Here is a 27,429-nt window from a genome sequence, read left to right as displayed (position 1 = left end):
CTCATCTGGTGAACCAGGCTTGGTTACACCTGGCTCCTCCAGCTGTCCTGAGGAGGGGAGGGGAAACACCTGCTTCTTCAGGTTCTGCAGCAAGAAGTCGGGTCCTGTCTCCCACCTGCTTTGGGACTACCCATCCCCCCAGGGGTGTTTGAATGCTAGGTGACTCCTGTAAATATCCGGTAGGGCTACCATGAAAGAGAAACCCAACCTGAAACAGGACCAGAAATAAAAGGCTGAGAAGTGATCCCTTGAAGGATTTCTCAGCCAGCTGATAGACATCTCCTTCTGCAAACTCTTCTCTCCCTTAATACCTACGAAATAACAGCAGGGGTCCCTTCATCCCTTTGGCAAAGTTAAAGGGAGTCCTTTCTCAGCAACATTAATGATGGCCAGTAAAGAAACTACACGTGGCACAGTGACCTTTCTAAAAAGCATGGTGATGAGATGAAAACAGTTGCTGTTGCCAGCTCTCTATTGACAGGCTTAGAAATGGGTTCTCTGGATCCCAATGTGGGGAGGCAAAGCCTTCCTCTTGAATGGGGCAGCAGATGGTATTCTTCGCCACTCCTGACAAAATAACGGCTGGAAGAAGCAGTGGGACTCCATCTGGGAGAGATCTTGTCTTCTGTGGCCAAGCAGTCAATGTGTTTGCAATCTTTACACTTTCTGTGGTGCTCTTTCAGACGGGCAGATTATAGAATGCTGGAAAATTCTGCCCAGGAACTGGGCAGAATTCATGCAACCCTGACAACCTGAAGGCGAAAGATGGCAGGGTGGAGTGGCGAGCATATGTTGAGAAAGCCACAGATTATTTCTTGGGAGAAATGAGAAGGTGGACAGATGTCAAGTTCTGATATTTGAAAATGTTGGTGGCCAAAGAGTTTATTCCCCCTCCCAATCTGACCCACAAAATTAGGCCAGAAAATGTATTCCTGACTGTTTCCATGGCTCTTACTCAGCTACAAGTCATTTCCCCTTTCAGATTATTTCCAGTTTTAAGGCCCAATTTCCATTTGCTTTTTGATCTTCTGCTTTTAAGATATTTAGCCAATATCATCATCAGCCAAGTGCCAGGTTTTCTTTCAAGGCTTTGAATTTGTCATTTATCCATGATCTTCGCAGGTGGATTCTGTTTGTGACTGGCTGGTCCAAGGTAGACAGGGTATTTTTTTTTCCAGGTGGAGCATAAGAAAAGGGATTTCTGGCAATAAAACTGAAAGTTTTAAGACACCTCTTGTAAATATCAGTGACTGGAGTAAAGGTCTCATGGAAAAGTAATAAGGTGAATGTAAATTTATTAATGAATAACAAATAGTTTGATACAGAGTTGAACAAGACAGTTTCAGCATCAACAATTACATGAAGCTCCCAAGAAAAATTTCTTTTTGAGTTTTATAATGTATTATTTTTTCCACGAAATATATTTTTTTAAAATTCTCAGTTTAATCCTTCATCAGTAGTATTAATAAAACAAATTATTCTGGGTCTGATTTACCTGACATAAAATAATTATTAAATGTTCTTTGTATTTTCCTCCAAAATCCCTGACGGTTTTCTGTGTTAATTTTAAGCTTTCAAAGGGCAAGAATTATGAAATATTTGCCTTTGTAGTCCCACAGCTCATAACACAGCATGATTCAGCTGCAGGTATTTAACCCACACACATAGTTACCTTTGTCACTTTTCTACTAGTTGTTGTGTAATGGGTTAGCTTTATCTATTAGTTTCTCCTTCATATAGCTCAAGGAGTCACGGAATACACGTTCTCATTGTTTCTAAATCAGACCTAAAGTTTTATTCTAAATGATGCAGATGAAGGGGCTTATTAAAGTGCCATTGTGAATTTAATCATGTATATGCTGCTAAAAATCATTTAATGGATGAACAACCCGGAAAAAAAGAACTCTCACCACCCACACACATCGTGATAAAATAGGGCAGCGTTTTGCACTTGCTTCAACAGCATCGCCTGAGAAAAAAATTTCTGGTTCCCATCTTTCCCCTCTCTTACTTAGAATTTCAACTTCATCACAGTCAGCTGCCGAATCGTTCAACAGAATGCCACACTGCCTTTGTATTTCCAAAACTATACGTCGCTACTGCGGACGGCACATCTTTATGGCAGCCACATGCTTGAAAAAGAATTAAATTCAGAATATTCATTTGGCCTCTTATTAGTTCCATAATACCATTAAAAAAGAAAGAAAGAAAGAAACTTCCTCGCCCTTGTTCTGCTACGCTGTTCCCATCGTAAGATGCTCCGTGGAAGGGAGCCGAGCGGTGGGCAGCGGCTGAGTCCCCGATAACGAGCGCCTCACATTTCCGTGGCATTCCCATTTGCTAGTGCGCTGCTGCGGCCGCACGCCTGATTGATATATGACTGCAATGGCACTTTTCCATTTGACATTCTCTCTCTCTCTCTCCCTCTCTCTCTCTCCCTCTCTCTCTCCCTCTCTCTCTCTCCCTGTGTCGCTTAAACAACAGTCCTAACTTTTGTGTGTTGCAAATATAAAAGGCAAGCCATGTGACAGAGGGACAGAAGAACAAAAGCATTTGGAAGTAACAGGACCTCTTTCTAGCTCTCAGAAAAGTCTGAGAAGAAAGGAGCCCTGCGTTCCCCTAAGGTAAGCAGGAAAACAAGCGCTGCCGGCTTGCCTAGGAAATCGCTTCTTTCCAAACCGAGCATTTCATCCTCCTCTCAGACAAAGAGACAACCTTTAAATACCACTTAAATTTGCATTACTTTAATTTGCATTAATCTGTAGCATGCTAGCACTGTGTTTCTTAAATGAACGGGTCTTTGAAGTCTGTGACAGAGCAGGGAGCCTCCTAGAAAAGCTTGAAAATATCTTTTGGTTTGACTTAAAGAGATTTTTCTTTTCAAACTCTCTGCGTAGTTAGATGTAACTTTGTGATGGTTCTTATAGTTGACCCCGTGAAAGGGGGCTGCGAAGCAGCAACTCGCCAACATGGATTCATGGAGCCCAGTATCTTCCCCAGCACCCTCATCCCACTTACAATGGGGGCACTATTAACGCAGGCAAGACTGCGAGTTTAAAAGCGCACTGTTTACTTTTATTACTACTTATGTATGCTGCTGATCTCCTGCCAGGGCTCTGCCGGAGTGCTCAGAATGACTTCAAACAATAGGCAACATTTATTTCTAGCTTTCTGTGTCACGCTTTGCAGGAATCCTGCTCCCTTGCACTCTTCTTTCAGCGTGCAGGTCTTCGCTTCCATAGATGCATTGGGGAGCACCGGGAGGAGATGAGGCTGGATTTACTGTATGATTTTGATTGGGCAAAAAGTCCGAGGAAATGCATGCTGTTTGCCTTGGACTTATTGCAGGGGGTTATTTTTAGTCATCAGCTCGTCCCTGCAGCATGATGTTCAAGGAGTGACCGGGAAAGGATGCTCCCACCAGCACAGAGACCAGGACCTGTAGGAATGACTCCTACCTGCGGGATATTCCGAGGTTTCTTTCAAACTTTGGAATACAAGTTCTCTCTTTAAATGAACAATTGAGCTGTAGGAGGCCTGGGCATAACTCTTTCTTGGGGGACGGGAAGTTTGATTGTGTACAGAATGTTAATGACTCAGAACGCCCAGTAACTGAGGCTCATTGTAATAGACAAACCCGGATAAGCCTCCATGAGAGGCAGACTCCCATCTTTACTGAGATTCAGGTGCGGGAAAGGAAGCTATTTGGCAAGATGGGAGTCGCTTGTACAGTTCTTTGTAACTCATTAATAACAGATATGGCTGCTGTGAAACATGTCTCTTTTCATTTCTAATATTAGTGTATTTTAATTACAAGGAGCTGGCATTGGCAAATTACCCCAACACATAAGATTAAATACCAGGTGCATTTGAAAACAGAGAGATGACTGAAATGCGGGGTTGCTGTGGGTGTCAACCAAATACAGCAGGGACTGCACAATGCTTCTCAACTGAGCGTTTAAACCAGATGCAAATATCTGCTCATTTTCTTCTCATCAGTCTTACTAATTCAAGGAAACTTTATGGTCCTGTTTGCCAGTTTTCATTGCAAATTGGTACACAGTTTATGCAAAACTTTTCTGATTTTCTCTGATAACCAGCCTAATAAGCATCGCTGAATGAAAATCTGATATTTGAATAGGTTAATTTACAACTTTGGGGTATTCATTATTCAAGAAAGCCATAAAAGACACTATGGATTCCATTGCTGTAATATATTATTGTAATTTTTTTTTAAAAAAAAACTGCGGTTAGCAAAGCATTTAGCTGAATCAAAACAATTTTCTTAAACTATTATTCAGATCATTACATGAGAGTATTTGAACACAAAATGCAATGTTTTGCATCATTTATTTTAAAATACATTTGGTTCAGGTAACGGGAGAACTGGCTGAGGCCTTCTTACGACTGTGTACCAAGCAGCTGACATCCACAGATGGAAATGTGCCTGTGGAGTTTTCAATCTTAATTCGAGTTCCAATGACACTGTCAAGGGAAAAATAAATCATTTTTCAATACATTTAACAATTTCCAACTCATTTATTTTCCTGGGCCCTTGAAAAATGTGGTGAATTTCTTGGAATTATAGCCACCAATGGTGGCCAGCAATCTTTACTCTATTTTAAGAACTCACAATTCAAGTACTATTATTCTCTGGTTAATTATTTATTTCATCAATTTTTAAATAAATATTTATTAAGCATTTTCTAGATGCCCAGTGCTATGCTAGTCTCGATGGATGCAAAGGTGAATGAGACATTGTCCCATACTCTAATTCTCAGTCCATATGCCATCTCTAGTTAGATTTTGGAAGTGAAATGGGCATTGCCAATGGGTAAAGTGGGCAATAACTTTCCTGTTATAAAGAATTATTTAAAACAGCTACTGGTTTCTAGATTTACTCGAAATGATTCTCACTCATCAGTGGGTTTTCTTTCCATTTATGATTAAGGGATTCCCCTTTGGCCTTTTTCACCAGATCCTGGGTACACGTCATTTGCACAGCTAACACGGCTAGATCTTTCCAGCCTGGGTAGAAGAATCCTGGAAAAAGACAGTAGTTTATCCTTTCTCTGCTCTCCTGAGCACCCTGTGGAAAGGACCATATGCTGTCTCTATTGGGGATGGGTGTGAGTCGCCTACTCAGTAGCTAACATCAGGGCCACTTGATGAATCATCAAATTAGAAACATGCATATGGAGGAAGATGCAGTCACTGTCCCTCACCACTTACTTGTCCCACCCCCATTATCAAAACCAATGACCTCTGGGCCTGGCCTAAATTCAAGAGGCCCCTGGGAAGAAGCTGTTGGAAACTCTTCCCCAAACCCAGGTCTCCATCATAGCCACACAGTGTTGCTTTCAAATAACCCAGTATGGTGTTTTATCACGTGTTTAGGTTACTGGGGAAGAAAAAAAAAACCCTGAAAACAGCATCACCAGGGTCCTTGACTTGGTCCTTATCAGCAGATAATCCCCCGTGGTTGGATTAAAATGCCTCTGACTCCCTGGGGTGCCTGACTCACCCTAGCCAGCCCTCAGCTTCTTGGCCAGTGGCCTTCGAGCCCATCCTCACCTCTTCCCATGACGGCCAGTGACTGCTTCTTTGCCCAGGCCCTCTGCACTAGGCCAGCGGCCAGTGGGAGCAGAGGGGATGGGAAGGCAGGTGGACAGACTGTGAAGTCCTAAGGCAGAGTGGGGAAGCAGGGCTGTGAGAGAGGGTGGGTGAGCTCCAGGGCCTGGGTTGCTGTGGCCTGCCCTGGCTGTGATCAGCTGTCATTTCCTCTTCGTGTATGACACTGTGGAACATATTAAAATTTCTCTGGGATGGTATGTTTGGAATTCCTCTGATGCCCCACCTCACCAACTTACCCGGACAATAAAAGCAAGGTTGTAAGCCTTTGAACAGCTGGCTGGCTATATATTTCCCTTCTTTCTTTCGCATAATCTAATTCAGAAAAGAATCCAGCTAGACTGGCAGTGCCATGTCTGGGTACTTGTTTCCTGCAAGTCCTTCCTCCTCCACCTCCTCCCGCCAGTCCTGGAATCTTCCTGGGTGGCATGTGGCTTTTCTTTTCTTTTGCTCACCACTGCTCCCAGCCCGCCCCCTTTTCCCTTCGCCTGAGCTCCTTCCATTGTCAGCTGGCTCTTTGCTCTGCCTGTTTTCCAGACAGCTTGGGTCCTGTTCCATCCGGGGAGAACAGCCCATGGGATCTCCCCATCTCCATAGTATTCCCAGGATGTCATTCTTGGCACCAGCTCTGCCGGGCTGATAGGACTGGGGGGCTTTTTGTAGTCCCGAGCCTGAATCTACTCACAGAGAGGAGCAGCCACATGGCTTAGCTGCCCTTTGGGCTGCCGAGAGCGGGGCTGGAGTGACCGGGTTGGCAGGAACGAGCATACCATCACAGTGACCCGAACATCTCCGGCAAAGGCCTTGGGGTGGGAGCGCTATGGGAATGCCCAGATGCACTTCGGCCTACATTAAGAGAAATGTGGTTATTCTCTGTTTCGGGGGAGAGACAAGCGGCTTGAAACAAAGCCCTCTGGATCCTTGGCCCCTGCCCTGCCCCCTTTCCCGGTCTGTCCTTCCCACATCCCTCCCTCCCCAAACAGAAAGAAAGAGAGACAGGACTTCTAATTTGGCCAGCACAGACCCGAATGTCTTTAAGAAACCCATTTAGTGAAAGAAAGAGGGGAGAAATATATTCTGGGTTGATCCGAACTAAAAAATGCATGGGGCTTTGGAGATGGGGCGGGATTTTTTCTTTCTTTCTTTCTGTCTCTTAAGAGCAGAACAACAGTTTCGTTGATGAGTTGCAAATGGAAGGAAGTGGACCTCTCAATTAGAGATTCCCATTTAAGAGCCTCAATGTAAACCTCCCTGTGACATCCTTAAAAGATGCTGCTAATGTCCCTGGGACCAAAAGGTATTAAAGAGCAAGCTACCAGGCGGCTTCCTATTCCTTTTCTTTTTCTCGGGGCTTTGGTCGTCTTTTTCAAATTAGCTAAAATTCATTAAAGGACCCAAAAGGAAAAATTTAAAGCAGCTGAATTAAAATGAGTCTTTCCCTGTTAGCCTGACAAGAAGAAAAAAAGAAAGGAAGAAAGAAAGGGAAAGAAAGAGAAGAAAGAACCAATTCCCCTCCACTACCACTTCTTGGGTTTTAATATGAATTATTCCATACAAGTCCCTAGGCTAGAGGATCTATTTAAAGATGCCTGGCAGCATGAAGGGAGAGGGTAAAAATACAACCACTCTTTTGTCCATCAAAGGTTTTCCTTGGGAGGACATTAAGAGCATTCCTGTTTTCTTGTCTGCCCCTGCCAGTGGCAATGTTCCAGCTGGTAGTATCCACTCCTCGCCCATCAGGTCAGCAATCATGAACTTCTGTGTTTAATTTCAGGAGAAAACAAAGGGTGGGAAATCCTTCCGAAACCCCTATGTGTGTGCAGCAGGGCAGGGGAGGCTGGAACTGGAATCAGTACTCACTTGGCTGTGCAGGTTGCATGCTGCAAATTCACACACCCACACAGTTGAGTTGTTGAGGAAGATTGTGCCGATGGCATTATTTCTGATGCCAGCTTCCCTTGCATCTGCAAAGCTTTTTTCTTGTGTCTCCGGCAGTCATTTGCTTGTCACCATTCATGTGCACTGTCCCCTTCATCAGAGGTTCTCAGAGCCTGATGGTCAAGGATATGTCACTACAGTCATACCCCCAGACCCATTTTCAACAGTAAGAACGTGAAACCCTGGATGGGGTTTGCAATCTGAAACAACTACTTTCTTGTTAGGAAGAGTGCTGACTCAGAAAATTCAAAGAATGGATAACTTCAGTTGGCGACATATCCCCAGTGCTCATAATCAGGAATTCATCCAGTTGGGGTCCATTTCACCCTCATGGCAAAATCTGGACATAAACATTGACTAATAGCTTTAAACTGGGTATAAGATTTGCAATAGATAACATTTTTGTCTTTTCTTTTTTCTTTTTTTTTTCCACAAAAACTAAGAATTTTTCAGACAATTTGCTCTCTTCCAAGGCCTGGCTCAATCCCAACTTTTTCTTTTAAGCCGTGATCCAACCAATTGCAGTATCCTTTAAAAATGAAAGGGCAACAGGTTAAGACATTCAAGAAAGTTGATAAGCTGTCAGAAAATGCTCAAGGGTGGCCTTTCTACAGTGCCACAAACCGACAACAGCCCTAAACGTGGAGTCCTCTTCCATCCTTTCATCAGTAGGGAATAAAAATAGGGAGAGAGCAGGTCAGGGGAGAAGTAACAAAAGAGAAGTAGGAAGGATTATTTCTGATGTTCAAAATCTGCTGCTGCCCTTTCAATATTTTCAAATATCACAATTTCAGAAAGGGAAGGATCCCTTTATTTCACCCACTCTCCCTCCCAGGAAGGTGTTTGAAGTTGCTGTCTTTACCTGAAAAGGAGGTCAACTCCTCAAGTGAAAAAACATCCCCTATCTTCAACTCAAAGTAAAATGGAGGTACACACATTTGTACCTAATTATGTGGGTACAAATATAATTTGTATCCACAAACTATAATGGATGTAAAGAATCAAAGAAATCCAATCCTTAATCAAAGTCCAATTTTTCTTTAAAACTTGAGAGGATATTTTAGGGCTCGTTACATTGCTGTGATTTCACTGCCCCCCACCAAATTATGAAAAATTACTCCTTTTCAGAATTTAAATTTTTCTTTTGAGATGTGGAATCCAAAGGCAGCAGAATAGTATTGTTACAGGGAAGCTGGCAGTCAAAAGACATAGACATAGCTGCAGCATGCATGGTTTAAGCAAATCAAGACAAGCAGAAAACCACCACCCCAACAAGTTCAGGGTTATCAGCAATATAGGGACATGTATTTTTATGTGATTTTTATGAGAACCTTGCCCCTTTGACATATGTCTGAGTCTAGGAGCATTCCGGATTGCAACAGGATTGAATTCAGTATTCAAATCCCACCACTGGGCAGAAAAGGCAAATTGAATGGGGAATGGAAAGACTGAGTTGCTCCTATTGTTTATGCCCCATTCCTAACTAAGGGCTCTACAGCTGTTAGGTGAGATCACTACCCACCATTCCAAAGTGTTGTTGCGGGTGAGGAGGTTCAAACGCAGCTTTGGAAACACTTTGCTGCACTCTTTGAAGAAAGGCCAACATGCTCATTTGGCTCTAGGGTAAAAGGGAGCCTGTACCCTGAGCTAACATTGGTCACCTCTCCTCCTGAGGCCATACCACAGCCAGCAGTACAGCAGCAGAACAAATGTTTAGTTGTTTCAGCACAAGTGTCCCCAGAACACCTGGCACCTTTTCTTTTCCACAGGGAGAATGTACATTCATGCATTTTGGCAAGACTGAGTCCTCTGAGTTGGGTGTCTCGGAACTCTCCTATTTTCTTTCTAAAGGTTCTTATGTAAGGTGAGCAGTAGAGTGTGTCTCATTCCTCATACAAAATCCCCTTCCTGGGAGGGAGTGGGTGAAATGAAGGGATCCTTCCCTGACTGAAATTGTGCTATTTGAAAAAATCGAAAGGGCAGTGGCAGATTTTGAACTTCAAAACGAATCCTTCCTCCTCCTCCTCCTCTTTTGTTACTTCTCCCATGACCTGCTCTCTCCCTACTTTAATTGCCCATTGAAGAAAGGATAGAAGAGGACTCTGTGTTTAGGGCTACTGTTGATTTGTGGCACTATAGAAAGGCCACCCCTAAGCATTTTCTGACAGCTCATCCCCATCTCAGTCACAGCTTTTATTTGGGTAGCTGGACTTACAGAAATAATCAAATCCCTGGAGGAAAAGACTTCAACAGAAAAGTACCTCCTGACACTTGGGTAACCTGACCTGGTCATTTCCAATTTATGCAAGGTTTGTATTCTAAAAGTCAATTAGTTATGTCACCTGTTAAAAACTCAGAATGAGTCTTTCCATTCTTCAGAATGACTCTTTTCTGATTATCTGTGGGCCATAGAAGCCCACAGATACTCAGCACAGGATCCAAGTGCCATACCCAGTGGTCAACTCTTTTAGACGTAAGTCCCAGCCCAGGGCTTCTGGAATGTACCTCCCCCAGCAGAGAAGCTCTGTAGTAGATACTTTACCAAGCACAGGGTCTTGCTCTTGACCCCAAGACTACTGATTCTACTTGCAGAGAAGACAACTTTTCTAATCAATCTTTCTCTTCTATCCTGAACCAGAGTATCAGAGATTGTCCCATTAGGGCACGAGGATGTGTGGCTCAAGCTCAGTTAAGAAATAAGGGTCTTTCAAAAGAAAGGAGCAAGAGGGTGGAACTCAGCCTATATTGTCATTATCAAATGCAAGAAGTCTAATCCTAGCGTGATTTATTAATATTAGCCTTTCTTCTCTCCCCTTTTATGCTTTGGTGGATACTGGACAGAAACCCCACAAATTTTAAGACAGTTTTAAGAGAAATAGTAACTGGTTAAATATCCTCACTACTTCAAATTATTATTATTATTGTTATTACTATTAACTTTTGTTTTTTTGAGACAGGGTCTCACTCTGATGCCCAGGCTGGAGTGCAGTGATGTGATCACAGCTCACTGTAGGCTCAACCACCCATGCTCAGGTGATCCTCCCACCTCAACCTCCCAAGTAGCTGGGATGACAAGCGTGTACCACCATGCCTGGCTAGTATTTTTTATTATTTTTGTAGAGATGAGGTCTCCCTATGTTACCCAGGAAGATCTTGAACTCCTGGGCTTAAGTGATCCTCCCAACACTGCCTTCTAAAGTGCTGGGTTTACAGGCATGAGCCGTTGCACTCGGCCCACTTCCTATGATTAACAGGATATTATTAATTTAGAAACTATTTAGTACATTGCAAGCACTCAGTCAAATGGTTATTAATGGCTGTTTTTATTTCAGGCCACCAATATAGCTTCATCAAGGGGCAAATACTTATAGCTTGGGCTTCAGTGTTGGATCAGACACCACCTTAGAAGTTTTTTGCAATCATTAGCTCCTTAAGTAAGAAGGGAACTCTTTTTGTAGGATTGCTTTGGGGAATATGTAGCCCCAAGGCAGGGGCTGTACTCTGAGAAGCTTGGGTAGAGCTGGAGACTGTTAGAAATGGATAGACACATAAAAGCATTTAGACCAATCTGTTCATTTTGCAGATGAGGAAATTGAGTCCTAGAAAAGGCAAGTGACTTGTTCAAGATCACACAGCCAATGATGGGAGGGTAGGACTCAGGGCTTGAAGATCAGTTTCAGAATGCAGTGAAATTGTTATCCCATATTTCTTTCAAATCAGTATAGGGACACGGAACACTAACAACATAGGCGACCAATGGGTCTAGGGAGGAAAAGATGAAAGCTGTAGGTAAGTGGGAGTTTGGATAACAATGAGATGTTTTTCTGGAGTTCCTGACAATGCCTGAAAAAAAAAATCAGGATGTTAAGCTTCAGTCAGGCTCAAGGTCAAGTCCTCCCACTCCAGTCCCTCCTCAGACAGTAAAACTATTCAAGCCAAGGACATACATATAGGTGGGGGCATTTGACAGTTGGCTCATCTCCCCACCCTCCAAATTATTTATATTTCTAGTCCTTCAGTTTAGCACTCCTATTTACCCCAGGATTGTAATTCATTGCCTCTTTCCCTGGCCATATTCCTCCATCCTTTTTGTTTCTCCCATCTCTTTTCTTCCTCCATCACCCCCACTGCTGAGCTTGGCTACACTTGGCTAGTAGTGCAGGTTGGGAGAACACAGAGTCCTATCACAGACTGGAGGACTATTATTTAATCACAAGAATGTTGTCTTCTTTCTCCTAAGGTAGCACTCTAGGGACAGTCATTGCTGTCTTTATTCCCTCACCTCCCCACCACCACTGCACTGGATTAGACACATGAAATGTACCTATCTCTGAGATGAAAGGAGCAAGAACTGCTTCCTCCCCACTGACCTTTTGCCTGCCCATCCTTGGAGATACCTGGAGTTGGCAGGCTGGAGGCCTAGTAGCGTTTGCAGTCAGTGCCGCTGCCTCTGGGTCAGCCCAGGCTTGGCTCCTTGGCTGCTACTGATGTGCTGCCAGCTAGGAATATTAGAAACCATTCATTGAACGCACAGGATACTTTATGAAATCCAACATGCTGTTTACAGTTTATAAATTAACTGCCTTGGGAAGAGGCATTTGACTTATTCTCCAAGGCATCTAGTTGACTAGATCCAATTGGAATCCTTTGAGTTCCTGGGAAGGGGCTACTTAACACTTCACACTTTCTGAATTAGACCTAGAGTTTCTTGCTTTTCTGATCCTAGCGCTGTATGAAGTTTTATCTAGGGTTATCCAGCAAGCTTTCTTCCACTTATAAATCTTTGATGTTTTTGCAATTTCTTTGATAGAGGCTTTATGTTCTACCATCTTCACTTTATTTATGCTTCATACCATAATTTTTTTAAAAATTACAATAAATATCAAGTAATTCTGGCTGATATACTGACTCCATTCCAAGGTCATTATATTTTATTTGCTTAACTTGGTCTTCTTAGAAATGATGCAATGAATATTGGATACAAATTAGATGTTCAGAGAGTTTATCAATATGTCTAAAAAACCATCCAGGAAAACAACAGGCCAAGACTCTTTGCCTGCAGAGTCAGTGAGCTGGAAGAGGGATCGAGGATAGGAACTATATTTTTCCCCTGACCCTATCTCTTATCTGCTAGAGCAAAAGGAGACACACAGTAGGTGCTCAATAAATACATGTTAAAAAATATTTGTTGAAAGAAGCCACAGAAGGGAATATCAGTATACATTAGTATTGAAAACAGCCTAGGGGGAAATATGGATACTGAAGCACCACCCTCCTGTGCCTGGCAAGCAAGGCAAGAATAAGGCCATTCTTGGCACATGCCACTTGTCTTAGCCTGTTGCTGAGATAACTTGCGTGAAACCAGCACTTTACCCTCTGCCAGCCAGAAGGTCAGCCCAAGAGTGAGCTGATCTGTGGGCACAACACCATCTCTCACCCAGGAGGCTGGGCCCGCTGTAAGCTCTGCTATATTATTTCGCTGAGGATGACAGGTGGGGAAATCTGGGCACCAGTTGTTCTTTTCCACTGGTATCATTTGGAAGGTAGCTCCAAAGTCGGGCACGCCAGCCTACGTGCCTCTCCTGCCGGCAGAGGCTCCACATTGGAGCTATTAGAATGTGGGCTCTGTACGTCGGCCAAGTCCATGTCTCAGAGACTGTATCCAGAGCATAGCGTGGCCACAGGGCTACTGAGTTCAGCAAGAGAGTCATTCTCTTGTTCAATCCATTATTGCCTGGGCCAAGGTTCTAAGTCTTCGTAGGCAGCATTTGGTTTTATGACACATGTCTTAAAAAATTAAGGCAAACTGGAATTAATTTAGTTTTGAGAAAACAACAGAAGCTGCTACAAGGCAGAGATAATTCTAGGCTGCCAGAAAGTGGTGATCTCAGTGGTGTACATTTTCTTAATTCCTGATTTTCCTCTTTGTGAGGTCTTCTTCCCACTCCCATACTTTGCACATTCTCACCTATGCACACCCTGAGCAACACAATGTTGACAACTTGACTTAGCATTGCTCTTTTCTTGAGCTTTGTTTTTATTTCTTCTTCAATACAACAGTGTTGGTTCATTCAATTTGAACACTCAAGGCAAAAGAAAAAAAAAATCCCAGGTTATGTTTTCAGAATCTTACCTTTTTGTTTTTGTTTTGAGGGTTCTGTGAGTTTTGTGGCATATTTACATTGTTGCTTACATTCTTATTTCAGAATTTAAGATAAAAACTGGGCAACAACTATCACGTTTTCTGAGTGTGTTGAAATGAAAAATCTGTTTCTTAGAATTAATGGTAAAGCAACATTTCCTGTCAATCTTTCATTCTTTAATATTACTTCTGGGTTCAGTTCACCATCTCTAAAGAGAAAGCCAGATGATCAAGTTATATTGTATGTGACATTAACTATCTCTTTATCTGTGTAAATGTCATAATATCTGCTTGCAAAGTGTTTTATTCATTTTTAGGAAAAAATTTTAAACTGTGCTTGCAATTCAGGATGGTGCTACTAGGTGGCAGTAATGTACAAGAACTATGTGGTCGCCCTGGAAGAGTATTTGACTAAGAGACTAGCATGCCTTCCCGTAATTATAAGAAATAAAAATATAATATTTTTAAAATACTCAAACTGGCACAAACAGTAAACATCCATTAACTTAGTTACCAGATTTAAGCTGAGCTTTTAAAAGAGAAAGCCTTATTTTTTTAACGAAATTTTAAATAAAGTATACATTCACAAGCTCAAAAATCTAAAAATACGAAAAGATATATAGTGAAAAGTCTTTCTCTCATGCCTGTCCCGCAACTACCACAGGTAACTAATTTTGTTAGTTTCTTGGGTATCCTTTCAGAGCTTTGCTATACAAATATGTGTTTTTATCTCTCTCCATTTTAACTCAAATCAATACATAGAGTTTCTGCATCCTTCCATATATAGTTGGTTAGAATATTGTTGTGTGAACATTTTAGAATATAATTAACCAGTCCCCTATTAATGGATATTTCATGCTGTTTCCAATTTTATGCTATTTCAGCCATGTGCTCATGTGATTTCACATGTAGGATAATTCACAGAAGTGGAATTGCTGGGTCTAAATTATATACATTTGCATTTTTAAAAGTTATTGCCAAATTGGCCTCTACAGAGTTTGGACCAATTTATACTGAACTTTCTCCAAAATGGGCTTGTTTTCCCACAGCCTTGCCAATAGGGTGCATGATCAGACTTCGGAATCTTTGTAAATCTGATTGGTTGAACAATGTGTTTCAAAGTACTTTAATTTTCATTCTCTTAAATGAGACTTATTCTCTTAAATTCTCTTCTATCTTTAAGGGCCCTTTATATTTCTTTTTTCTGTGGAGAAAGTGAAAATGCCAATAAATACAACGATGCATACACATATATAGGGTTTTGTTATTGATGTAGCTTGTTTTTGCCATCATGCTGTACATGATGTTCTTTAATTTGCTTTGCTCATTTAACCATACCTCCTGGCCATGGCTCTGAAGAGAAGTTGCTGGCAGTGCAGAAGGAGGGCCAGGACTGGAATGTCTGCTTCTCTCTTCATCCTTTTGCCATTGACTCCTGGGGGAAATATCTGTAGACTGAAGCAGTGAAATCTAATCAATTCTCTTTCTGACACTAATTAAGGCTTCAAAGAGACAGATAACCACTTGGGATAATTTAGTCACAGTGAAACTTGGGAAATGGTCAGTAATATTTCATCCTCTGAACGTGGACCCCAAGAAAGTTCTGGCTCTTTGAGTTGTTGTCTTGGTAATTTTCAGGGTAACATGTATAGGAAAACCTAGATTATGCAGATGAAAAGAAAACAAACATGCTCTTCTGCATCCTTTGCAGATTTGAAACTTTGGGCACAGGTTTGATTTATTTCAATGAGATGTTGCTGTTAGCATGAACATAAAGTGGTGCAAAGTTGTGCTGGAATATGGTCTCGTCAACTTTGGGCTCACTGTCTGCGTATGGAGATGATAGTAACTGAATCCATAGTTATCAAGTGGTGGCATTTTAGAACACGAAGGGACAGCAGATGCCATCTCTGTCAACTCCTTCCCTCTACAGATGAGGAAACTTGGGCTAGAGGAGGTTGAATGACTTGTGTAAGGCTTCCCCAGCTAATTAATGGCAGTGCCAGGACTCAAGTCCAGGTGGGTCCCCTCATTACTGCTCCTTGCCCTTCCTGCAAGTTACAGGACTTCCCTGAGGCACGTGTGCTGAGGCTTTGCTATTGCCAGGGATTCTGTGCTCTGAAACAGCCCTATCTCACACACCCCTTTCCACTTAGGATCCCCTACCTCACACTTCCAAGACAGCTAATTGAGGCTAAATGGGTCTGACGCCATTCTATTAGTGCAAAATAAATTGGCTTATGCCAACTTGAACTCCTAATCTTGATTTTATCAACACTTTGCCCTGTTTATTCAGACTGTTCATGAGTAGGAAGTTAAGGAAAATGTTGCCTATGAACAAAATGATCAAACTTTTATCTGAAATACCTTTGAAAGTTTTCCCGAAGCTTTAATTATCATGTTCCTTTTGTTTTGGATGTAATAGCAGGCCCTCCCAATTTTCCTAAATGTTTGAAAATATTTTTGATACTTTCTGTCTTCTGTTGTGATTAAAAAAAAGAAAGCACCAGTGTTGGCTATGCCTGGGGAGTTAGTGAGGTAATCTAGAGAGATCTCTGGACCCCAGTCCTTTGTCCAAGAGGTATGGTCAAAAGAACAAAGCAAATTTCAGAAAAACCGGTATAATATGATCCTATTTTAATGGTAAGTCTGTTCCAACAACTGCTTTCTTTTCCGAATTACACCATGTGCCCAGGCTACAAAGGCTCTGCAGAAATGTGACTCTGTTGGCAAATACACGTGTGATACCTTAACCATGCTGGAGGCCAGTTAGCATAATGTGTATTTCAGATGCAGTTTGTCATCAGTGCTGGGTGCTATGGGGCTTAAAACAAAAACAGGATGAGCCTAGAGCACAGAAGTGGAAAATTAGGTGGGTGGGTGAGTATGGACTTGGAAATGGAAAATGTGCTTCCCTGTGGGACATGGCTTGTGTTCATTAGTGCTGACCTGCCTCCTCTCTAGCCCTGTAAGCTGATGCTGACACCAAAGCTTGCTGAGAAACTGAATAGACCCTCCCGCCCCCACCAACCAAGGGCAAAGATGAGACCACCCAATTCGGTTACGTTGTTGCCAGAACAACATGTTTAATCTTTAACATGGGTTCAAACTATTCTTGCCCCTAGGAACATGGACTTCAGCAATTAAAGTCAACATGTGCTTCCATTAAACCATTGTGTCCACCTCCAAATGGTTATAAATATGTAGCATAAGCTATGGGAGTTGGGGTGGAATGGAAGACAGCCTTTGCTAATGACGCTCTAGAAACCAATATTCTCCTCTCAAAATAACATGGAAAAATTCTACTTAATACCTCCTGGGTTCCATTAGTGGTTCTGGGTAAATAATTCTGGGGAAAATAATTTCTGTTTTCATTCCAGCTGTGCAGCAGATACTGTGATGATGGATTGCAAGTGCAAAGAGTAAGACAAAACTCCAGCACATAAAGGACAATGACAACCAGAAAGCTTCAGCCCGATCCTGCCCTTTCCTTGAACGGGACTGGATCCTAGGAGGTGAAGCCATTTCCAATTTTTTGTCCTCTGCCTCCCTCTGCTGTTCTTCTAGAGAAGTTTTTCCTTACAACAATGAGAAAACATGTACTAGCTGCATCCTTTTCTATGCTCTCCCTGCTGGTGATAATGGGAGATACAGACAGTAAAACGGACAGCTCGTTCATAATGGACTCGGACCCTCGACGCTGCATGAGGCACCACTATGTGGATTCTATCAGTCACCCATTGTACAAGTGTAGCTCAAAGGTAAGACCAAGGTCTCTGTGAGGAGAGCATTTCCCTCAGAAACAGGCAAGAAGCCATATTTCTTTGTCAGGGGATGGAGAACTAAGATCATAGCCCAAACTTAAGTGATGTGGCTGGCCCACAGGGCTTGTGGGAGAATGAGGCTTTTAGAATTTCCCCCCGTGCTTTGCACTGTTATCAGTAAAAGTGCCTAATCAATCATGTGCACACCCATCCAGTGGGACAGGTGTCCTTTGCCCCTGGCTGTGATGTTTATGAGTGGTAGTGTGCTTTTCCAAAAAAGAAAAATGGAGTTTACAAGTTATCATAACTCTCTAGCTCCATCATCAATAAAGAGGAAGGGAATGCAAAGAATGCGATTGAGCAGTGGAACATACTTCTTGGAGGGCTCTTTAAAGAGATTCTTGGTGAAATAACTGGCTTTGTGGCCTGAGCCTTTCTTCAGGTGCTACATTTCTGTTCAAATGATTTCAAAAGATAAGATGGCAATATGATCATTTATCATTTTTACATTGCTTATCCAAATCGTTCTCATTTGGACAAGGATGCATGTTTCTTGCAGAGGCAATCCGTGCCTCAGTGGTGTGCAAAGGAATATCATGCTTAAAAGGCCACCAAGAGTGGCCAGCTACATGGACCACCCAGAAGGGAGGCACATTGTAGGGTGGAACATACGAGATCTCACGACTGTCACTGCCCCTAAACAGGCACAATGAACGAAATTCGTCCACACTTGGTAAATAATAATTTGTTTAGCCCAACCTCAGAGATTTTTACATTTAGTTTTGAGATGAAAATCACTTAAACATTCTCGTATGGCAAGTAATTTTTGAAATTACCAGTATAATTAAGAATTTTTTATAGTATCAATCACTAGAATTAAGACCATATAAGCCAATCCCTCCACTCTCCATTCAAAAACATTATGACTTTTGTATGCCTTGAAAATTTCCATTAATTTCTCTGATTATAGCTCAGTGATGATGATTCATTTTAGTTTAGGAGGATCAGAATTCGAGTTAAATCATTTTAAGCATTATATTAATAAGATCTATGACTGTGGGGAAAAATAGAGATTTTCCACTTAATAAAAACTTTCTGGCTCTTATTTGTGCTTGTAGAACCAAAAAAAATGGAGTAAATAGATGAACATAAATTTTTGCAGGGCCACAGTTTCTTCTTAGGAAAGGGAAACTAAAACAAATTGAGAAAAAACATGAGAAGTGCTTTTACAAGTGTGATTGCTCAGAAATTGTGGGCCCACGTAAGGTTGACTGCAGCAATTATTAGTTTCTCCTTCCCTCCCCCTTCAGAAACAGACAGCACGAATATTTAGTGATTTTATTCCATGGATAATTTCTTTCCGTATTGAGTTGTCCTCCATAATCGTGATTCTTTTTTAAAAAAAGGAATTAAAATTATTTCAAAGAAAGTGTCACTATGATGATAGAAAGGAACAAAGAAATAGGAGCATCTATAAAAACTAGAAAACAATCTGGAAAGACTGGACGAAATGATGGAGGAGTACTTTGGCAACAATCACATTAATCTAGCGAAGGTCAAAGAAGAGACATCATGAACTCAAACCGAAGAAATTCACATGTGAATTCTGAGCATGAGTCTTAGAAACAGACTTTAGTGTACTGTTATTCACCTTTGTTTCTTCCAGAATGCCATGGCAAATAACAGCGCAAAATTGTGATAGCAGGAGAAATGTTTGTAATTTCATGGGAACAATCTGTTTTCAAACATCCCAAACTATCCCAAATATAGCAATAGTTTTATGTAAATGGTGCTTGCAATTATAAACCTTTCTTCCCTGGCCATAAAATATGCCTGGCAAAATCTCAACTACCCAGACCTTTTCTAGGTTAGATTTTTCTCTATGTATCCAGGAGCAAAACTGTTTTCATTTGGAAATGTTCTACAATTCTTAACTCTTACATTCTCGGGCTGATCTTTTCTCTAATGGGTATCACTTAATGAAATTGTTTGCCTTTAGAGACTTGGATAAAACATTTAGCCTATGTCTAGAAAAGAGGCAACAACAATCTACCCTAGCTTCTTTTTACAAAGAAAAGACTAGGATAGATTTTTTTGTCTCTATAAAAATTATCCCTTGACATCATGTTCAAGGGTCATTATTTATTAAACATGTGCCTACTGTTTGCCTGCCAATTGGTAATGCTTTCTGACTCACATTTATCCATTATCTGGCCTTGTAAAGGCAAGAAAGGGAGAATGTGACCCAGGCTCAGGGAAGGGAGTGTACCTGCTTGAACACCTAATATATGTGTCAGGCACCTCATACTGTATATTCTAATCATTGCCAAGAAACCTGTGATGGCAGGCATTATTATTCCCATTATCCTGGTAAGGAAAACTGAAGCCCAAAATAATTAGATTGCTTGATATCATATAGCCAGGGAGTGGCAATGTCTGCCTCACAGCATTCATCTTCCCACTACTTGGATCTTCATATTGGAGGAACACAAGTAGAATGTAGGAGCCATCACATAGAAGTTCAGGCTCTGCTTCTGATCTGCTGGCAGTAATAATTTATACTCAGCAATGTTTCTAGAAAAAATAAATAATAGTGAAAGCCTTTCTGGGAGCTTTCAATGAGACTGTTCATCCCAGCCCTGAACTTGCAGCTGGCCAGTCCTAGGTCCCTGCTGCCCATCTCCTAGCAATTCCGGAAAGGACTGAGAGGGAGTTAGGCAGAAAAGACTGGCCACAGTGGCCCACCAAAGAGGACAGTGTGGCCACAGATTAGGATGTGCCTGATAGTTTTAAGTGGTGGCACCTCCTGGGTTTGGGTACAAAAGATCCTGGGAGTAGCAGGTTCATTTATAATCTTCATGGGAGACTAAATTTCTCTAAAATTTGGAGTAAAGGCTGTAGAGCAAACAGGCAAAAGACCAGTTGATAGTGGAAACAGACTGCCTGGTGGAATCTCTATGAGAACTGAGGCATGCCAGGCTTTGAAGTGAGAGAGACCTGGTTTCCAATTCCAGCTCCATGGCTTGCCCAATGAGTGACTTTGAGGAAGTTCAGTAACTTCCTTCTTTGTGCCTCAGTTTCTTCCCATGCAAAATAGAGCTGTCTACCTGAGGGTATGGGTATGGGTGTCGGTGATTTGTAAAGCATCCAGCAGTGTCCAGCACATAATAGCCATTTAATAGATGATATTATGATCTTGATGATAAAGTTATAAACTAAGCAGGTGTTTAGACTCAATTTTCTATTTCAGTCACAACTGAGATCTCAATAACTGCTGTGATCTCCTATAGCCTTAAAAGATTAGGAAAATGAACCTTATTGTAGTTCTTGTTAAGCACAGGGTGGGGCAGAAGAGCAAAGTAAATGTAAGCCACTGCGCTGGGTGCTAACAGGGAGGATAAAAGTAAAAGAGAAACAGCCCCGATATCTGTCTAACCTTCCTTCCCAGATGAGTGGAGGAAGGAGGGGCTGGAGGGGGATGAGTTTTGGACTTGGGCCAGGGAGGGGATTTCAGGAATGGAGGGTGGGAAAGCAAACTGGAAGGGGAGACCTGGAAAGTCTCAGTTGGGTGAGGAGTGGGGGATGCTGGCCCCAGGCCAGGGCATGGAACCAGGGCATGACTGTCTGAACCGGTAAGGGCCACAGGAGCAGGTGGGGAACTGGAAGAGCAACAACAAAGGATAAGGAGGAAGAGGTTTGGGAGACAAAACCTAGGAAAAGAGGACCTGGTATGCTAAGGGCTGAGTCCTAACAGCTTCCTAACGGGACCCGCAAGCCATCTTCTACTGCTACCCACCAAGCTCATGGTGTGATAGGAGAAATGGAGGGAGTCAGGAAAATTGTGTTTATAATACAATAGACTTCTTGAGAGATATAATTTGATTTTTTTAAAAGGAACAAATTTATACTGAGTGCCTACCATGTCCAGGTGCTGTGGAAGGTGCTGGAGACTCTAAAGTGGAAAGAAAGAAAAAAGAGACAATTTTTTTTGCCTTCATGATGCTTACAAGAAAATGGGGAGAGAGGGAGGAGAGGCGTTCTGTGCACAAAGATCAGTTTGTATCCGTTTGATTCATGACCTGAGTGAAGGGACCAGTCTCTAGTTGGAGTGAGCTGAGTTCCCATCCACCCTTTCAAAGCCCCCACCATCTCTCTGCTGCTTTGTTCCCTGGTTGCAATTTTCTTGGTGCCCTCAGCCTAGCACAGATCTTTTGGAGGTTGACCTGGGTCCCTGAAGATGAGCGGAGTTATGAGGCTGCCCGTGGGGAAAGAATGGGAGAAGAAGCATGGGTGAATCTTGTTCCTGAGGATATAGGGTGTGTTTCAAGAGGTGCCATGGAAATAAGGGTGCATAGTGTTCACTGCTGCGAAAAAGGCAAAATATGTTTCCACTCTGTCGGAGTAAAATCGCAAAAATGCTCTTCTAGAGTGGGACAGGTGGGTCTTTATTCTGATGCTAATGGTGACATCTGGTCAGTCAAGGCTCTTGGAAGATTCAGCTCTGCATAAGCTTGGGGATGGTGAAGCTAATGTCCCAAGAAGCCCACAAGAAAAAGTTTGACTTGTATGTCTATGGATATGGTCAGAGGTTTCTGAGGCAAATCAATGTAGATAAGGAAGTGTGTGAGTTGGCATATGCTTCAGGAAAACATGGTATCAGGAGGCAGGTATTATACTGGTTTAGGTCAGGGCTTTGGTTTCAGATAGACCTTGGTTTGATTCCAGCTCTGCATTTTACCACCTATGTGAGTTTGGGCAAGTTACTGGAACTCTCTAAAGCTTGAGTTTCCTTATATGTCCTAATAGTATAGATCATAACAGTACTTTCTTGTAGGGTTGTTGTAAAGATGAAATAACTCACATTGCAAGTGCTCAATAAATGTTCTTATTAGCGAAATGATGGTTATCTAGTGATTCATCTAGAGCACAGCCCTCAAACTTGAATGGGTCCAGAGACCTGCTACTCAAAGTGTGGGCACCAGCCCAGTAGGACTGACATCAACTGGAATCTGATGGGAAATGCAGAATCTCAGGCTCTAGGCCAGAACTACTCAATCAGAACTTGCCTTTTAACAAGATCCTAGATGATTCACACGCACATTCCAGTCTGAGAAGCTCTGATCTGGACGAGATCAGGAGATGTTCAAGTGCTGAAACACAAGTAAGGCATGGCAGAAGCTAAAATGTGAAGTATTGAGAGTAAACCAGGAGAGCAGATGGTTATTCCTTCCATCCCTTAAGGATCTTATCTTTCAAACTTCTGCTTTACCACTTCAACACACAAAACAGAGATAGATTTCCTTCTAGGAGTGTGTGTGTGTGTGTGTGTGTGTGTGTGTGTGTGTGTGTGTGTGTTGAGAACATCAATGGTTCAATAATTGCTTCATAGTCTTTTCTTCCAGGAAAGAGCATTTGAATTTGGCTACAGAGAATAGATAGGTGGGATTTTATTAGGCAGAGCAAGGTGGAAAGGACATATTTGGGAGACAGAAGACATAAGCAAAGGCAAGAGGCAGGAGAATTCAGGGCATTTTCTTGGACTCCTAAGTAGTTAAGTTTGACTGGAGTAGGGAGTGGGTAGTAGAGTGATGAGAATAGTTGTAAGTAAGACTGGAAATACATGTGAAACCTGGGTCATGAAGGGCCTTGACTCCTCTTCAAGATTTTGGATTTTATTCTGAACTACTGAAGGCATTTATTGTACATGTCTGTGCACTCTTCTTGCACAAACAGTCCAGCTCCCAAGGAAGAGGGGCCCAGCCCATTGGAGGTGGCCCCACGTCCTTCAGTGCCTGGAGTTCTTGTCCTTCAGAGTGGGCTGGGGGTGGAGCTGGACATCCTGAAAACTTTTAGTGAGATTGCAATCAGATGAGCTCATTTACAAATGGCCCTACGCTGTTGACTTGGTCATTTTATGGACAGTGCTAATGGCCCAGTCAGTTAGGCCTACGTTTGGTTCACCTGTGTATACATCACTTGGATATTATGTCCCATATCATTGTTGGCCCTTCTGAGTTAAGTTCGTTGGCACAGATTTACTTTGTCCACCCAGACTGAAACTGCACCTCTGAGGACTCCATCATGGAAGGTGACTCTGTGAATAACTGCTTAGTCAACCTAATAGATGATCTAGATGAGAGATTAGCAAATTTAACACTACTCCAAGGTGAGGTATCAAGCAGCTCTTCCCACATACAGGGAGATGGGGGGAGAACAGACTAAGGAAGATCTTGGACTCTCTCTCTCTTTAGAGAAATGGGGGTGGGAATTAGGGACTAGCCTGTGTACTACTGACCTATGGCATAGTCTCTCAAAACCCATTTCAGAGCCAGGCACAGTGGTACATGCCTGTAGTCCTGGCTACACAGGAGGCTGAGGCAGGAGGATCCCTTGAGCTCAGGAGTTTAAGGCTGTAGTGTGCTATGATCATGCCTGTGAATAACCACTGCACTGCAGCCTGGACAACATAGCAAGACTCTGTCTCTAAAAAAAAAACAAAACAAACAAACAAACTATCATTTCTGATAGTTTACTTTGCCTGTCAAAATGAAGAGCAGGTAGGATAGAATCAAAAGCTTTAAAAAAATCAAAACAGCTTACAGCTGCTATTTTCTCTCTGCCTCTGTGATCATTCAGAGAAAATAAATTCACTGGTCTAGTCCAACTTATTCTTCCCTAAGCCCTGCTGTTTTTTTTTTCTAATATTTCATATTGCCTTGGTGGTTGCTAAGTGATTGTTGGATTTAGCCCCAGCATATTCTCAGATAACTATGCCAATAATCTATAATTACCAGAATTCATCTTTTCTCCCTTTTGGAAAGATGGACTGGCTATTTTTTTCTTGTAAACCTTGGGTGTTTAATTCTGCCCTACAGGATGATGTCAGAGATAATAGCTGGTGAGTCTTTAATAATAACTGCGAATTCCTACAATATTGTAAGGTAAACGTCAAAAGGTTTCATGCATATATATGTATCTTTTAATCTTTCATTTGAACAGTTTCACTTTTTATGATCTTGCTGTTGGTTCTGGAATTATAGGACAAATTTTTCTTTTCTTTTCTTTTCTTTTCTTTTTGAGACAGGGCCTTGCTCTGTCACTCACGCCGGAGAACAGTGGCTTGATCATAGCTTCCTGCAGCCTCTAATTCCTGGGTTCAAGTGATCCTCCTGCCTCAGCCTCCAAAGTAGCTGGGACTACAGGTGCACATCACCACGCATGGTTAACTTTTTATTTTTTTTTGTAGAGACACGGTCATGCTATGTTGCCCAGGCTGGTCTCAAACTCCTGGGGTCAAGTGATCCTCCTGCCTCAGACTCCAAAGTGTTGGGATTATAGGCATGAGACAATACACCTGGCCCAGGGGATTTTTTTCTCCATCACTTAACATGAAATTCACCAAGCAAAACCTCTTACATAACCATGGACCAATAATCTCAGATTCTCCATTCCCCTCCCCACCTTGATATTAGGATTATGCAGCTTAATGAGTCAAGCTGCCCCACCTACCCACCTATTACTCCCACTCCCAGGATACCAGGAGTTTTGTATGGGATACATAAATGATCCTTTTGTCCATTCCGTTAAGCTGTATGCAAATTGTGTGTGTGCTTATGTACATTTTTCTGGGGATAACTTTGGTAGTTTTCATCAGATTCTTAAAGGTATCTGTTTGCTAAAGCCAGATTAAGAGCTACTATAAAGAACACATAGCCTCCGTTATTCCAGACCAATCTTTGGAAATAGAGATTATCAGAATGGGTACATCCTAATATTTGCCCCAAATGACTCTGAAGATGCGGATGCAATTACACAAATCCAAGGCTCCTTCAACATATAAACCCAGAAGTGTGATTTCAGGGCCCCAGACATGCCCTGTCTCTACTTCATTCTCTTGTCCCAAATTGCAGCACCCAGAATATTTCTTCCTAAGCATTACTCAGGCTATCCTATTTTCTTCTTCAGAAACTATATTCCTGTTCTTTAGCTATTTCCTGCACAAATCAATTTCTTTTTTTTTTTTGGTAGTCATTTTAATTTACTTCTTGGTTTCAATTTGGATTGACTTTCTGCATTTTGCTACTGGTAGAATTGCAATGCATTGGGCCAGTGGTAGACCACTACCTGTCAGGAGAAATTTCTTTTTTTCTTTGGTTTTTACTCGCACATCATAGTGATGGGCGTCATTCAGTGGTTCTAAACCCTCAGTACACTTAGAAATCACCTAAGAAGCTTTGAAAACCATGAAAGCCTGGTCCCTATCCCCAAGGATTTTAATTCAATCGATCTGAATGAGGCCTGGGTGTTGACTTAAAAAAAAATGCAACATGCATTGAGCCACTGGTCTAATCTAGCAGGAATTGGCAAGGAGTGTGAGGGTCTTTCAAAAGACGCTGTTTTACCTGGCTAAGGTTGTGGCATGCCCACAGAGTAACCACCTCCTCTTCTTTCCCCAGATGGTGCTCCTGGCCAGGTGCGAGGGGCACTGCAGCCAGGCGTCACGCTCCGAGCCTTTGGTGTCGTTCAGCACTGTCCTCAAGCAACCCTTCCGTTCCTCCTGTCACTGCTGCCGGCCCCAGACTTCCAAGCTGAAGGCGCTGCGGCTGCGATGCTCAGGGGGCATGCGACTCACTGCCACCTACCGGTACATCCTCTCCTGTCACTGCGAGGAATGCAATTCCTGAGGCCCGCTGCTATGTGTGGCTTCTGGATGGGACAACTGTAGAGGCAGTTCGACCAGCCAGGGAAAGACTGGCAAGAAAAGAGTTAAGGCAAAAAAGGATGCAACAATTCTCCCGGGACTCTGCATATTCTAGTAATAAAGACTCTACATGCTTGTTGACAGAGAGAGATACTCTGGGAACTTCTTTGCAGTTCCCATCTCCTTTCTCTGGTACAATTTCTTTTGGTTCATTTTCAGATTCAGGCATTTTCCCCCTTGGCTCTCAATGCTGTTTGGGTTTCCAACAGTTCAGCATTAGTGGGAAAAAGTGGGCCCTCATGCACAAGCGTGTCAGGCTGTCAGTGTTTGGTGCATGTTGGGGAAGAATTTACTTTGGAAAGTAGAAAAGCCCAGCTTTTCCTGGGACATCTTCTGTTATTGCTGATGTTTTTTTTACCTTGTCATTTTGGTCTAAGGTTGCCATTGCTGCTAAAGGTTACCGATTTCAAATTCCAGATACCAAGCATGTGGATATGTTTAGCTACGTTTACTCACAGCCAGCGAACTGACATTAAAATAACTAACAAACAGATTCTTTTATGTGATGCTGGAACTCTTGACAGCTATAATTATTATTCAGAAATGACTTTTTGAAAGTAAAAGCAGCATAAAGAATTTGTCACAGGAAGCATGTCTCAGATAAATTATGGTAAAATTTTGTAAGGGAGCAGACTTTTAAAGACTTGCACAAATACGGATCCTGCACTGACTCTGGAAAAGGCATATATGTACTAGTGGCATGGAGAATGCACCATACTCATGCATGCAAATTAGACAACCAAGTATGAATCTATTTGTGGGTGTGCTATAGCTTTAGCTGTGTCGCGGGCATCATTCTCTAATATCCACTTGTCCATGTGAAACGTGTTGCCAAAATGGTGGCCTGGCTTGTCTTCTGAACATTTGGTTCAAATGTGTTTTGGTCCTGGAGGCTCAAATTTTGAGTTATTCCCACGTTTTGAAATAAAAAGAGAGTATCTTCAAAATTTTGAATGTTTAAGTATTTTTTTCCTACTTGATATCCTACTATCATGTGGACTAGAACATACATGTAGCTAGTGCTTGAGCGTCTCCTATGATATAGTAAAAGAGTCAAAAAAAAAAAAAAGGAGACAGAAATGGGGTTCCAGAATGCATGGTGGGAACATTTTTTTGAAATCAATGTAACAAGGTGTTGAGGGCTTATTAAATTTGACTCTGAGTTTTAGATTTTAGCCCATTGAATAAACATA

General features: G+C 42.1%; 1 protein-coding gene across 1 annotated transcript; it reads left to right on the top strand.

Annotated features, from left to right (window-relative positions):
* The first annotated feature begins 2,158 nt into the window (after positions 1–2,158).
* Positions 2,159–27,183, top strand: NDP (norrin cystine knot growth factor NDP). The gene is made up of 3 exons (XM_004064035.5): positions 2,159–2,624; positions 17,092–17,472; positions 25,932–27,183. Exons 2-3 carry the CDS (start codon positions 17,299–17,301, stop codon positions 26,157–26,159), a joined length of 402 nt encoding a protein of 133 aa, XP_004064083.1. The 5' UTR covers positions 2,159–2,624; positions 17,092–17,298; the 3' UTR covers positions 26,160–27,183.
* Positions 27,184–27,429: the final 246 nt, after the last annotated feature.

This window comes from Gorilla gorilla, chromosome X (assembly GCF_029281585.2).
Source record: "Gorilla gorilla gorilla isolate KB3781 chromosome X, NHGRI_mGorGor1-v2.1_pri, whole genome shotgun sequence".
Taxonomy (NCBI): Eukaryota; Metazoa; Chordata; class Mammalia; order Primates; family Hominidae; genus Gorilla; species Gorilla gorilla.
This window is presented reverse-complemented; position numbering and strand designations above follow the sequence as displayed.

What these genes read in the sequence shown, in the direction of transcription:
- NDP (XM_004064035.5), top strand. Translation starts at nt 17,299, where the DNA reads ATGAGAAAACATGTACTAGCTGCATCCTTTTCTATGCTCTCCCTGCTG. An exon ending in TGTACAAGTGTAGCTCAAAG is followed by an intron (nt 17,473 to 25,931) that starts GTAAGACCAAGG and finishes TTCTTTCCCCAG; the next exon opens with ATGGTGCTCCTGGCCAGGTG.